A 14,679-nucleotide genomic window follows, 5' to 3' on the forward strand; every position below is an offset into this window, starting at 1 on the left:
GTGAAACCCATCTCAGCGATTGCTGCAAGATTTTCAGGTCTTTCAAGCCTAGGACCAAGAGAGAAAGAGACATTCGGCTCTGGGCTAACCTGATGGAGTCAGCATTGACCCCGACTCCGGCACGCCACTCCCCAAGTCGGCACCGGATACCGCGGTGTTGGTGCGCGGCGACCCTTCGGTGCCATCTACCAGTCGGCACCGCTCCCAGTCCGCGGGGCACGCCAAGAAGGCTCAGAAGAGGCCTTCTCCGCTGCGGCACCGGAGCAAAACCGAGGGAGAGGCTAGGCCCATGTTGGGCAGTCCTCGGTCCTTATCGGCCTCCAGGCCTCCGACTCAGGTCGAGCGGAGTAGCCCAGCCCATTCGGAGCAGGCTTCCCCAGATGTCCAGATGCCCTCCACGCCGGAGGCCCTGCAAACGGCTTGGGACGTTATGCCTATGCCAGTACCGGGGGCACCACCAACGCTGGCTCCACGGTCCAGAGTCAAACTGTCGCTGGGATCTCCGCAGTCACCCCCGGCTCAGTACCGTTTGCGGTCGAGGGAATGTTCCTGATGCCATTCGCCATCCAGTCACCATCCTGTGCATAGTCCACACCGGTCACCGTCAACCCCCACCAGGTTGTCTGGCTGGGTTTTGACTGATAGGGGCTCCAGGCACCGCTCCGCCTCGAGGAGCAGGCCCCATCGAGACCGAGACAGATGATACCGAAGGTCTTCGTCTCCCAGGGGCTACCGTAGCCACTCGCGACACGAACATCGATGCCATTCCCCTTCGTCGTCTCGCTCCAGGACCCCGCCACAGCACCGCACCCGCAGTGGGTTTTTTACCCACGAAAGCTTATGCCCAAATAAATCTGTTAGTCTTTAAGGAGTTTGATATAGTAGGGAATAAAGATACTGTAAACAAGTATTGAAATTAGTGGCAGAACCCCCACTGACTCCACTCAGAAGAGAATCAACAACTATATCTTGGTGGTATTTAAATTGGTCTGGCCTTTTGACCACTTTTTTCTAACTATTGTCTGTGCTTTAGATAAATCATTATTAAAAACACATTTATTATATTTTCTGCATAGAAATCATTAAAGCAATGAACCTGAGCCAAGTAGTAGAGAGATGCCACTTCATTTTTTATTGGTGTTCCTACTCATGATTAAATACTTCAGAGTATTCTAAATCCCTGACTGAAAAGAGTGGTTTTAGTGCGTCATTTATCGTACACAATTTTAACACTTGATTTACTCTGTTTTTCTCATTGTTAATTAGTTTTACATTAATATAATGCTAAGTGCTACAAAAAATAATATGATCTTTGGTCCCCTTGAATATATATATGCCACATTCTATATCATAAATCAGGATGTAATAAATAATCATAAATGGGTTTGCATAATACTAGCAAAGTCATTATTAATACCTACCAAGGTGTTGTTATTAATAAACATAAGTTTTATGATGTGTCCATTGAGAATGTTTAAAGATTATTGAAATGGTGTTTATTAACACTGTTTTTTCTTGTATTAGTCAATAGTAGAATGCAATTAGGCTAAATGACATCAGTCATAGTGCTGGTGTTATCTGTTTTTCATAAAATTTAAATTACTGTTTCTTATGCAAGGTATATCGCACATTGTAGAAGCAGTCATTAAGCCTCACTGAGGTCATGAATAATTTAATTCATGATTAATAACATTACTACTCAGGTCTGATAGAAACAGCACCATACGTCAGCTGATTAAAATTGACTTTAATGCAGCATCAACAAAGAAGATATGGCCACAAGCAATTTCTAAAACAAAAAGCCTTTGAAAGGTTAGATTTTATATTAAAACTGATGACTTAACAAGGTTTTACAGGACATATGTACTTCTTGCTCCCTCTGCAGTAGCATTTTCTCATATAAACACAGAAAATCAATCAGGGTGATGTTGTGATAAGCTGTTTAATTAATGTGGGTTTAGAAGTCAATAAATTTAAATAATTTGTAGCTATCTATTGTATGGATTGTGCTTGTGAAGATATTTTTGGGGAAGAATATCCTCTAAGTGATAGTTGAAGGTCAGTTTCAACGTTTTACAACATTCCAAAAAAAACTTTATTCTGAGCTATTGGATGCAATAAATTATACAATTTAAGAAAGACATATGCAACAATTTTGTTGTAGGAATGTTTCTCTTTAATGTCATTGTGTAGCTGTATGAGAGAAACATGTTTTAACTTTGTAAAATATAGCTACTTTTATATATAAATCTTAGGAATTTATTTGGTTAAAACGGTGATTCGGTCATAGTTTGAGAGGTTGATCGTGGGAAAGATGCATCATCTATCATCAAATAGACTTACAGCAACTATTAGCAGAACAGTATTTCTTGAAGTTCTGTGAGATTATTACTTTCCTTTTTTCCATCAATGAAATAAATGGGAAAGGGTCACACGAAACAAGTTTATGTACAACTTACTACATGTATACAATAAATGTTTTGAGATGTTAAAATATGAAATAGATTTTAAGCCAACTCAGATCCATTTTAACTATAAAAATAGATTTCAAGTTGCTATGGTATTTTTCTTACTGTCAGTATAATATTTGTCCTATTTTCACCTTTATTTTTAATATTAATAGTACAGTATGAAAACTCTGAATCTTAATTCGTTATTCACTAGGTTAAAGGCAACTTCTCTCTCTCTGGTGGAGATTTCAGAGTCTGAGGTAATATTTTATTATAGTCTAAAAATGTCTGCATACAAAATATTTTTGAATGTCTATAATGGTTAACCAACTGGGAAGATACTACTTAAATACATATGTATGCACTGCTGTATAATAAGGTTAGTATGTCCAGGAGACACATTTGTTTTGAAGAATCAAGCCTTGTCCTGCATTGTCATCTGTTTTCAAATGACATAACTAAAATGTCCCTCCATTCAATGTCCTTTAAATTTGCTATATCTAGAAACTTCCAATTGGCATTCATATACTGATTGGAGTGAAATGCCAATCTAATGAAGCCATTGTTAGTTGCCCTATGTATACTGCCTAGACTTAATAGAAGTGAGAAAGTGACTTTTTAAAAAAAATTGCACTCTTTGGCATAGTTAAAACTAAAAATGTTGTTTAAAAAAAAAAAAAAAAAAAAAACTTCAGTCATTCCTTTGCTAGTCTAGACTGCTTTTCCCAGATCTGCTCACAGCTCTGCCCTGCTCTATGTGGAAGGGGGTAGTTGGAGTCTATCACATACATTCTCATACCACCCACTCTCACTCCCTTAACACCCTGCAGAACGTTCTCCTGTGGGTTGGGATTTGCAGAGTAGTGGGCATACTTGGTGGAATAATGGACATTGTTCTCCCGCTTGCCTTGTTGAGACTCTTCAGAAAAGAGAATCTGCAGTTACAGAAACCCCACTCTTCCAGTGGGTGGAGGGAAAGGCCTAGGACCTGGCACAGACCCTGTTTGTAATTAGTACTTGTTTCCTACAGAACCGTAGTAGATCTACTGGGTCTGGGGACAGAAATGTGCCTCTCTTAAGGTTCTCCAGCGTTTTCTTTGTATGTTTTCATTAAATATTGTTGATACAGAATATTAAGAATGTATTTTACATGTGTATAATGGGGCCTCATGTATTCCAGGATTCAGCAGCGTGGAATTTGCTGTGGAATTCACCCAATTGCCCTGCAGAATTGTGCTCTAGAACCTCTGCTTTCATTTAAAAACAAAAATTAAATTTCTAGCCCTTATGATTTTTTCCATAGATTCCAAAGCCAGAATGGACCACTGTGATCATCTAGTCTGACCTCCTGTATAGTACAGACCATAGAACTTCCCCAAATTAATTCCTAGAGCATATATTTTAGAAAAACATCCAATCTAGATTTTAAAAGTGCCAGTGATGTAGAATCCACCATGACCCTTGGTAAATTGTTCCAGTGGTTACCTTCACTGTTAAAAATTTACACCTTATTTCCAGTCTGACTGTCTAGCTTCAACTTCCAGGCGAAGATTGCAGAAGATGCATTACACTGAAAATATGAACAAAGTGCAGACCATTTCTTTGAGGTTTGCAGAGAGCCTGAAGCAGCCCTCAGAGATATGACCTGCCCCTTCAGCTTTGTCGGGGCCTCTTGAATTCTGATTCTATAGCTGTGGAATTGGTTATTTTTCCCCAATGGCATGAAATGTTTTAAATTTTGCTGCAGCCAGGTGCTCAACATTTTGTTTCTTATACTTGCTCTGCCTGGATCTGACTGCAGCTGTATTTTGCTCTCTAGTTTTTCCCTGTCAGGAGGAGTTAACTGGGTTATAGTGCATGCTTTCTGCTCTTTTGATAATATTAGATAATGGGGTCAGAGACCAGAGCTGGAGTCTAATTTACAGCCTGTATCTTGGGGAACCAAAAGCATAGGCTGGCCAGCTAGGTTGCCTTGAGAACATCATAGGGAGATGAGTTGCTGAAGTTATCTATAAGCTCACCCCTTCCTAGGTAGACATGGGTGGGGAAGGAGGTTCTGTAGCAGGCCAGCTGTACATCATCATGGGATCCGAGGCATGGAGAGTGGAGCCAAGTCACCTGCAGGACATAGTGAAAAATCCATAGTTGAAGATAATCTTTGTTGGAAATAATTTTAGGTCAGTGAGTATGAGCCATCATTGTGTGGTTTTGTTTTGTTTTTTTATATGAGTGAAGGGATCAGAATGAAGGCTATTTAGAACAGATTAACATTGCCATGGAATTTGAAGATGTTTGCTGTAGAATTTGGTCTCATTGTAGCAGAGTCACAGATCCCCATATATCATATGTATTGTATGTTACATATATATATGAGTAGTATACAATACGAAAACAAAAAAGAAAAAACGATTTGACTAAAAACACTCAGTACGAATAATAGAAATTTAGGATACTTTTTTGAACATTACACATTAACAATTTTTCATTTTAAATTCAAAATCCATTTATAATTTTGAACAGTGACCATTATGAGTTAAATTGCCTAATTTTGTCATTTTAGGCCCTGACCCTTCATTGACTTCAATGGGGCTTTGCATGGGCCTAAGGGTCTGCATTATGGCAGATGCTTTTATTAGACTACTTTGGCCATTTCCAAATACCATCATTGGAGCACTCTTTTACTTTTTTACAATTAGTTATTTTATACATGAAAGAATTAGATCATTTTTATTATGCCTTCCAGTGCTGAAAAATCACTTATCCTATTGAGTTATGATAGTGGACAATTTGTTCTCCTATAAAGCTATCACACTAAGCACTTACAACCAGAGCCTTACAGTTTTATATGAGACAAATTTGTATGTCAGTCTTCCTTATCTAATACATCTCCAATAGATACTGGCCAGGAAGTCCTGTGTAATACTTTAAATTGCATTAACTTCACTTTTGTCTTCCACTGATGGTCAACAAATCTGTAGTTCAGTCTTGATATTCTTCCTCCAAATGAACAACTGTGGGGACTCAGTTCTGCAGACCCTACTCAAGTGAGATGTGAGTGGGTCTACGTATATGAATAAGGGTCACAGAAATGTGTGCTAAAAATGTGATCTACGTTTTCTTAACTTGGAAGACTGGTTGCAAGTGTCTGTACTAAGCTATCCACTGGATCTCTACTAACTTGCAGATCTGGGGAAATAACAGTGTAAAATTCTTTCTGCTGCACTGCAGTATAATCAGTTGGTCATGGATGTAAAATAAAAAAATATCATTAATTATTACAGCAAAATTCAAGACCTAGTTTGCCTGAAGGAAAAACAGAAACATCGACTTTTGAAAGGTAAATATAAGGAACAGCTGCATCTCTTGAAATTCAAGTACATAAAATAACACATGTGCTGTGTTATTTCTCAGGTAATTGGGAGAAAATATTTTAACTAGTATTTGCATACTGTTAATTTTTGTATGGTAGAAAGTAATTTTTAAATAGCAGATGTTGTGTATTTACTCAACAAGATATGTGGAACTTGGGCTGTCGGGCTCCAAAATTTGTGTATTTGTTACAAATTTTAAAGCCTTAATATTTGTAAACATACAGTCAACATTCAAAAAATAATTCCACCAAAAGACATGTACAAAATACTGAAAAGAAGGATTATTTATTATATTAATGAATCTGAATAGTAAGGGTATTTTCAGGGGGAAAAGTAGAGGGGTAAAATTGGGGAACATGCACTGTAATTAAATAACAAATGTTTTAAAAAACATCAGTATGGCTTCTTAAAAACATATTTTCATACTTGTGAAAAGATACTCTTCAAAATGTGGAGGTTTTTTGTGAAGCAATATATGTGAACTTGTTGGGTAATTAATTGTAACATACAGCAATACACACACATTGCTAATATTAATTCAGACTGGTTACATAAAAATCTGTGAATCAGTAAAACTTTACATGAGTTGTGAAATAATGTACATTTTGATCTGGGCAAAAGGTTGTTGGAAAAGTTCAATTATTTGTACAAAATGTGAATTATTACACCAAAATTATCATCCTGAAGTGGCCTATTGCAGTTATTAATTTACAAAACCATGGTCCTGAAGTAGTCCTTAAAAGTTGTTTGCCACAAATTTCTACCTTAATTATATTATTCTATATTCGTACACATTTGTAATGTCTTGTTTTTTAAAGCCTGTATGTACCGTAAGCTTTAATACAAAAGCCTGACAATTACTTTACCATACATAAAATGTTCTCCCTTGCTTTTCCCTCCTCTGGTCATACCAAAGACCACTTCTGAAGTATGTCTGATACTCTGAAATTTTACTTTCACTTAAAATGCTTGCTTAATAATGGGAATTGGATGGCTCAGGTTTAGCAATGACTACAAAGCCTCTCCTTTGCTAGATCATTGGTTCAAATCCAGCTCAAGGCAGTAGTAAATCATTCTAATCTTGGTACATTAGACAATTGTGTATCATATTTACTAGCTTCTCCCTGCCTCCCCATCTGTATTTGTTGCAAATTTCTGCTTTGTAATGACACATCTATTCAAGTTGAAAATAGTTCAGTGGCCTAGAGGAAATGAGTTGGTTGAGTCCGTCTAGTTCCTAGTGCACAGATCTTAACATGATGAAAACCACCACTATGATTGTATTTTTTTTAAATATAGAAAACTGGGGCAAAGTACCTCTGGTATCAATCATTTTTTAATCCTCCAAATTTGTTGATCTCTGTTTGATTTAAGCCAAGATATAACATAGCATTGACTAGTTTTGTTTGTTGACAATATCCTCCTGGTGATTGGCAGTTGTCAGGAGTCCATATTGATCCTTTTTAGTTTCATCAGCAGCCTTGATACCATTGCTCAAGTCACCTTGCTCTCTCAGACTCATCAATGGTCTAGTTTTTTCCCATGTTTCACAATTCAGCAAAAGTTTTAACATGGCTCCATGCTCAGGCTTTTGAGTGAGAACTCAAGCATGACCATAAAACCCATTCCCTTGTTATATCTCTTCTCTCAAACAAGAGGGTTGTTTACCTTTCCTTGGGACAGACTATAGGAATCTTCCCAGAAAATGAAAAATCCCCAAATGTTCTAAATAAAACAAAGAGAAGATCAAATGAACTCATAAATGTTTCAAAAAGCAAGTATATGTAGGGTTGTTTCCCTAGTATCCCCTAGCGAGACCCAAATCCTTAAAATTACAAGAGATTTAAAAACAACAACAACACTTCAAATTTCTAGAGTTCTGTAACTCTGTTTCTCTAAGCTATTAGTCTTAGCCTCTCAGTGGCTCTTTAACTTATGTCTTAGGTTAGCCCCTGATTTTGGATTCCTCTTCTGTCAAATCTGGCTACTTTAGGGCCACATGTCAACTTGCTCATTACCATAGTGCGTTCTTGGTATTCTCATCTGGACACGAAGGGTTATGCAAGCATACAACTCCAGGAAGTGAATACTTGTTTTCATTGTACAGTAGCCAGCTGGCTAACTGTATTTACTCAAAACCTTCCTTCTCTCTGGAAGATTGCAGTTTTTCCTCTTTTTTCCTCACATCGACAGTTAGCTGTTTCTTTACATGCACATTTGTCAAAATAGTTAGCTTACAGGAATATTTCACAGGAGTGTTGGTGTTTCATTCCTTGAAGAAGGCTATTCTTTTTCAGCCACAGCCTTACTAACAAAATGACAATTTTTCATATTTATTTCTCAATACCAAATAGTATTTTTGACTCGATGTCTTAATTTGTCACAAACCACTAGGTTTTGTTGACACATCTGCAATCCTTGGTGAAGGTAGATGGTATTGCTTTAGAGGCATTGTATGTCTTTTTATCTGAGAGGTCACCATTTGTTTTGGGTAACTAAATGCCTTTGCTGCAAGAGGTCTTTTTGAGTGAATTTGCAAAATTATTGTTAATCTTATACCCTTCAGTTCAACATGTATAAATAAACTAGTGGTAGGATATATAAATTTGTCAGTGTGCTGATGGCACACAGTTTTATCCATTTCTTCATCAGTATCAAGTGATGCATAGGCTGCTTTCCAGTGCCTGGCCAAAATTGAGCTTGGATGAAAACAAATTCATAGGGGTTCAGTCTGGAAAAGGTGGAGAATTTGATGCTTGAGGGATATGTGAGATTTTGAGAGCTTGGAGTGATTGGTCTTGCCCATTTTATTGAGGGTATATTCACATTTTAAGAGGTTCTCACTTTGGACCTGTTCTTATACTCCTGCGTGCTCTTGGAATCCCAGGTGGATCAGTATGGAGTATCTTTTTTCGTCACTTTGTAGCTACAGCTGGTCCAGAATGAGGGTGCTAGCTTGTTAGGCAGTATTAACTATAGCAAATATATTACACCATTTCTCCAGGAACTGTCATAGGCATTAACTTCAATCTGTAAACCTGTACATGACTTAAGTCTTGATTATCTGAAAGACAATCTTTCTTTTCTTGTTCCAGCAGCGTGGTCAAGGTCAACTGGAGCAATCATCCTAAGAAACCCTAGATTTTAAGCATCAAGACACAGATGATATGATATTCTGAATGTAGAGTCCTTAACTCTGGAACATGTTGCATCCACTAGCTCATGCAAACCTGTTTTCTCAAATCTTTCCTGGAAGAGTTGGGGTAGGGTAGGAATTTACTTGTTTGGGAGAAGGTCCTTTCCTTGAAGGTTCTTAAACAATAAGCAAAAATTCTATGTTACATTTTTTATGTAGAGGTTTAGACATGTTACGGTGCATTTTATAAAAATGAAATATAAATTTAACCTTTGTTGGCAATCTCAGTGGAGGAAGGGTTTTAATGGGCGGCTTCTGAATGAATCCCTCCAGAGTATGAGTGAAACACATTGGTGTGGCAGTGTTGGGATGCTTACATTACAACTGGCTCTGCTGTTTCTAGTGTCTGGATAAATATCATTGGTTGCTGAATTCTTATCAGTTTTATATCCTGCACAAGAAAGTTCACTTTGCTTTTGTTTTTTTAATAAATATTCCTGGTGTAGCTTCTTAAGTGAAAGTAAAACTTGAAAGCAGAGCAACTTCTCAATTTTGTAATAAGTAATATCTGGGCTAGAATAATACTGCAGCTTTTAATCAGAATCCCCTCCTCACCCACCATCCCCCCAAAATCCCTCTTATTCTCCTTCACACATCTCTTGGCTGTATATCAGAGTTCAGGGATTGTTTTCAATTTAAGTTTTAGATTTGAGGGTTTTGTATGTACATGTTGAGTTCTGAGTATGTAATTCAGTTTTTATTTGGGGAATATTGATTTCCCTGGCTATTTTAGAGCAGTGCATCTGATTTTTAAAAAAGATACAGTAATACAAGGTGCAGCCAATATCAACTTTGTATATAAACCTTATCTATGTTATGGCTTGGATTTTATTATGGAGTCATAGAGTTTTAAGGGCAGAAGGGACTACTAGGTCATCTGTTCTGTCCTCCTGTATACCACAGGCCACCAACACCACCTACCACTCGCACATTAAACCCAACAGTGGAAATGAGCCCAAACCAAATTAGACCCATAAGAGACTAAAATATTATGCGCCTGAGGCAGAGAATAGGGGTGACCAAGGTGGCACCAATGGTTGAGGCCCCTGCAATGGCAGGGAAATGATTAAATGAGATATACCCAGATAATCCTTGCAAGTTACTCACACTTTCACTCTGCAGAGGCAGGTGAAAAAAATCCAAGATCATTGCTGATCTGACTTGGGCAGGAAATTCCATCCCAACCCTGTGTATGGTGATCAGTTAGACCCTGAGAACGTGAGCAAGAATCAGCTATCCAAGCACCAGACAAAGATAATGCTTGGTGCCACCTTAAAGCCCAGGCCCACCTCATCCAATGTTCTATTTCCAGCGGCAGCCATTCCTGATGCTTCAGAGGAAGGAGATAGGGAAAAAAAACAACCTCCCAGAATACTTTGAGAGGGAATACTTTCATGACCCCTGCTGGTGGCTGGCTGAAACATGAAGCATGAATTTTTAGGAACATAACAAGTAAACCAGAAGTGAACCCTGCAACAGTTGAGCCCTGCTCCCCCCGCCTTTCCCCATCACAAGCAACCCTATTACACAATAGCACTCATAAATTTGTCCAGTTCTCTTAAAACTACTTAAGTTGCTTGCCCCCACTTTCCTATTGGAGGCTGTTCCAGAACATCTGATGGTTAGAAACCGTCTTCTAATTTCCACCCTGAATTAGTTTGTGACCAGTTTATATCCATTTGTTCTTGTTCCAATATTGTCCCTTTAGCATAAATAGCTAAACAGACTTTTATGGAAAGGTTTTCCTTGACTTGACTTAGATAATTCAGTACCTTTCTTTTAATTTAAAATACAGTTTTACTGTGAAAAGTGATATAAAACATGCCACCTTTTCTGCTCAGTAGGTCTGCTCCTTGTGTGAATTCAGATTCAAAGCAGCTCACTTTAATGACAAAAACAAGTTTTTATTGCTTTGTATTCCTATTAACACCACAGAGCCAATCAGACTAAGATGGAGTGAACTGGATTCTATTTCTTTTGCATCATCTACAGAATTATTTACTAAATTCCAATCAGTTATGCCTGCATCAGTCCAGTTTAGATAATGTGATGATAGGTGTCACTGAGAGTATAATTTGAAAAACCATTGTGTTGCACAGGTACAGCTAAGGGCCTAATTTGACCTGAAAGATCTTTATTACTGGCAATGATTTGAAGGAAGGAAAGAACTCAGCTGTTAGATGCAAGGCTGAGTTTGCAGGGCTAGCAGTTGTGGGGGCACTTTCTACTTGATATGAAGGTCAGTAAGAGATGACAAGTATGGAACTCTACAGTGACATTTTTAGTCACTTTGCAGAGTAGACCCATATGTTAAAACATTTGTTATGATGGCTGAGAAATAAGTGGATATTTTTTTCCCAGCAGACAAGCAAATGACTCTTCAGAGGAAACAAAAAAAGAATGCAATGGAAATCCAACTAACAATAGCTCATCAGTTGAAAAGAGTGAAGAAAGTACATCATCAAATATGGAAAATGACTCCAATCTAGTACTCCAGGACAACTATTCGAGAAACTCGTCATGTGAGACAACAGTATGTTGTGTTTCAGATAATAATGATCAAGTCATAGAGGAGAAACAAAAAAAACATATTTGTAATGAAACTGAATTGAAAATTTGCCAAAGTGCAGAGAATGCTATCTTGAATGACCAGACTAAAGAAGGTAGCTTGGATGAAACTAGGCTTGCAGCTTTGAACACAAAGGACTTAAAACTGACATTGGGTGAAGATGTTAGTTTTGAGCAGTTTTTGAGAAAAAGAGATGAACCTGAATCTGTTAGTTCTGACATTAGCGAGCAAGGCAGTATTCATTTGGAGCCTTTGACTCCATCAGAGGTACTTGAGCATGAAGCTACTGAGATCCTTCAAAAAGGTAATGTTGCACCTTCATCAAAGAAAGCTGAACTAGTTTCTGAACGAACAGATGACATTCCTAAAGGAAGCAGTCCTAGCAGAATGGAGACAACTGTAAACCAGACAGATGAGAATGAAGCAAGCTGAAATTAAACTAACTTCATTCAGTATAAAGTAGCATGCTGTATAAATTATGGTAAGAACACCATGGACCATTCCTGATGGGTATGCTTATTGATGCCAATTCAGAGTATTAAGACAGAAAAATAAAAGGGTAGATGTTGTATATGAAGAAAGCAGTTTAGTAACAAAATATTACAAAGAATAGCACATTGGCATATATCTCCAAGAGATAGGAAGAGGATATGTTTTATGAGTCTGGCACTTGAAAATGGAAAAAAAATCATTTTCACAATGATGTTGCCTACAATAAAGTGGTTTGTTACCCAAGAGCAAAAGATTGAGATTGTTGTTGTGTGTAAAGATAGTCTCCATGTGGAAATCTTAGAATCACAAGGATTAAGTAAACTGACTGCTGAAATAGAGCATGCTCACAACAATGGTGCATTCGCCAATTGACAGTTTGGATAAATAGAAACCTACTTTGGATTTGATGTCACATTCCTGTCTGTCAAAGCATGTAAACAGAACTAAATGAATCTATGCACCTCTGTACAGGTGTAATCTTGCCAGGTTGTAAGCTTACCTTAAACTTTCAGTGAAAGTGGAAATTACAATATAAATACATATATGTGAGATTTCTCAGTGTGCAAGCTGTGCAGATTTACCTGACGTACTAGTTGTATAAAGTAAGGCAATACTGCTCAAAGTACTGTAGCTGTTAGGCCATTACAGTTATTTTAATGATTTTTTATTAGTGATAGACCCATATGAATGGTCTTCAAGTGAAACCAAAGTACGGTTTAATGCAGAAACTGTTTTTAAAAAATGAACTGGAAACAGACAGGCATGTATTCTGCCATTTTGCAGCTGCTGCTTGCTAACTGTTACAAAAAAGACTCAAGGGCATATAAAGCAGAGATGTATAATTTGATTTCAGGACTTTTTGTAGTCTAACTTATATACAAGAAGATGGCTGCTGAAACGATTTTGGGGCGGGTTTTTTTGTTTTGTTTTTTTGCTATGTAGTTAGCAGCTAGGTATAGGAATGCATAATATGATTAACAGTAGCTTGCTTTGAAATATTAACAAAACTTCATTAAAATGCTCCATTTGAATCCTTTACAATGTGCATTTGACTCTTTCAGTTTTGTTTTTAATGAATGTTAAATGTTTTGAATAGCTATTAAAACACTGCTGTAAATATTACTTTTTTGAGTAAATATTTGCAACAATATTTGTCTTCGTGAATAATTTTACTTTTCAGGTAATTAATTTGTTTGTAAATAGTCTTTCAGTTTCTTTAAACATTTAGTTGCAGGTTCCAAAAGCTATCATCTATTCTTGTTTGATTTCATCTTAAAATTAGTGAGTTGAGAAATATTTTAAGTGTTTTGAAATTTAATGAGCAAGTGCCTATACATACACATTATTCCTGTTTCAATATATTGGAACAGGATATGCTGCTACTTTGAAGTTTGAGGAGGAACTCTGCTGGGCCAACAGTACCCAAACAGGCTCCTGTGAGGAAATTCCATTGCCTCACAACGTAGCATTAGCCAGGACTGGCAAGGGTTTAAATAAGTACATTGATTTAGCAGCCTGGGCCTTGTTAATTTCTCAGTTAGGCCTGGTCTACACTGGGGGGCGGGGGTGTGTGGAGATCGACCTAAGATATGCGACTTCAGAATAGCGTAGCTAAAGTCGATGTATCTTAGGTCGACTTACCTCACGTCCTCACGGCGCGGGGTTGACGGCAGAGCGATCGGGGATTGATTTATTGTGTCTACACTAGACGCGATAAATCGATCCCCGATAGATCGATCGGCGGGTAGTGTAGATGTACCCTTAGAAACAGTAGTCTTGCTGTGACTGAGAAAGCTCAAAACCAGCCAGCTCACAAGTAAGGATGCTATCTTAGATTATCGAGTTCTCTTGGTGCTATTTAAATATAAACAGTATTTCCAATCTCCAGCATTCCAAAATTGTGCACCAGACTCCAAAAAACATGAGCCTTAATCATGATTTTGAAAAATAATAAATGTTGGATTCTTTTTGCTTGCCTTCCTGGTCTTGAGTGTTTGGGATCTACATTTTCGAGTTTTTTTCCTCAACCATAAGTACTGGAAACTTTGTTTTTAATGGAAGCTGAGATCCTCACTTAATTGGATGATTCCAATATCTGGGGCTTCAAGAAAAACACCAAATATTACAAGACTTGTGTTAAGGTAGTATTTCTTCACACAACGCACAGTCAAACTGTGGAATTCTTTCCCAGAGGATGTTGTGAAGGCCAAGACTATAACAGGGTTCAGAAAAGAACTAGATAAATTCATGGAGGATAGGTCCATCAATGGCTATTAGCCAGGATGGTCAGGGATGGTGTCCCTAACCTTTGTGTGCCAGAAGCTCGGAATGGGCTACAGAGGATGGATCACTTGATGATTACCTGTTCTGTTCATTCCCTCTGGGGCATCTGGAATTGGCTATTGTGAGAAGACAGGATACTGGGCTAGCTGGACCTTTGGTCTGACCCATTATGGCCGTTCTTATGTTCTTATGATAAAGTTTGTGAGAGTTTGGCAATTCTGTGTATATATATTAATCATAAAATATCTGGGAAAGGCAATTCTCTACACTGTGGACTTGTTATATCTTGTTATAACTGCTGCTGTTAAAGACTATGAA

General features: G+C 37.8%; 1 protein-coding gene across 1 annotated transcript in view; it reads left to right on the forward strand.

Moving 5' to 3' along the window:
* The window catches only part of ZNF280D (zinc finger protein 280D), an 81,336-nt gene extending 67,760 nt beyond the window's left edge, over positions 1–13,576 (forward strand). Inside the window, exons 18-20 of the mRNA XM_024204951.3 lie at positions 2,665–2,710; positions 5,732–5,787; positions 11,379–13,576. Of these exons, the coding sequence (XP_024060719.2) occupies positions 2,665–2,710; positions 5,732–5,787; positions 11,379–12,018 (742 nt within the window). The 3' untranslated portion in view covers positions 12,019–13,576. The remainder of the gene's footprint in view (positions 1–2,664; positions 2,711–5,731; positions 5,788–11,378) is intronic.
* The last annotated feature ends 1,103 nt before the right edge of the window (positions 13,577–14,679 follow it).

The sequence above is a fragment of the Terrapene carolina genome, unplaced genomic scaffold (genome assembly GCF_002925995.2).
Source record: "Terrapene carolina triunguis isolate 2854851 unplaced genomic scaffold, T_m_triunguis-2.0 Scaffold67, whole genome shotgun sequence".
In the NCBI taxonomy this organism is placed as follows: domain Eukaryota; kingdom Metazoa; phylum Chordata; order Testudines; family Emydidae; genus Terrapene; species Terrapene triunguis.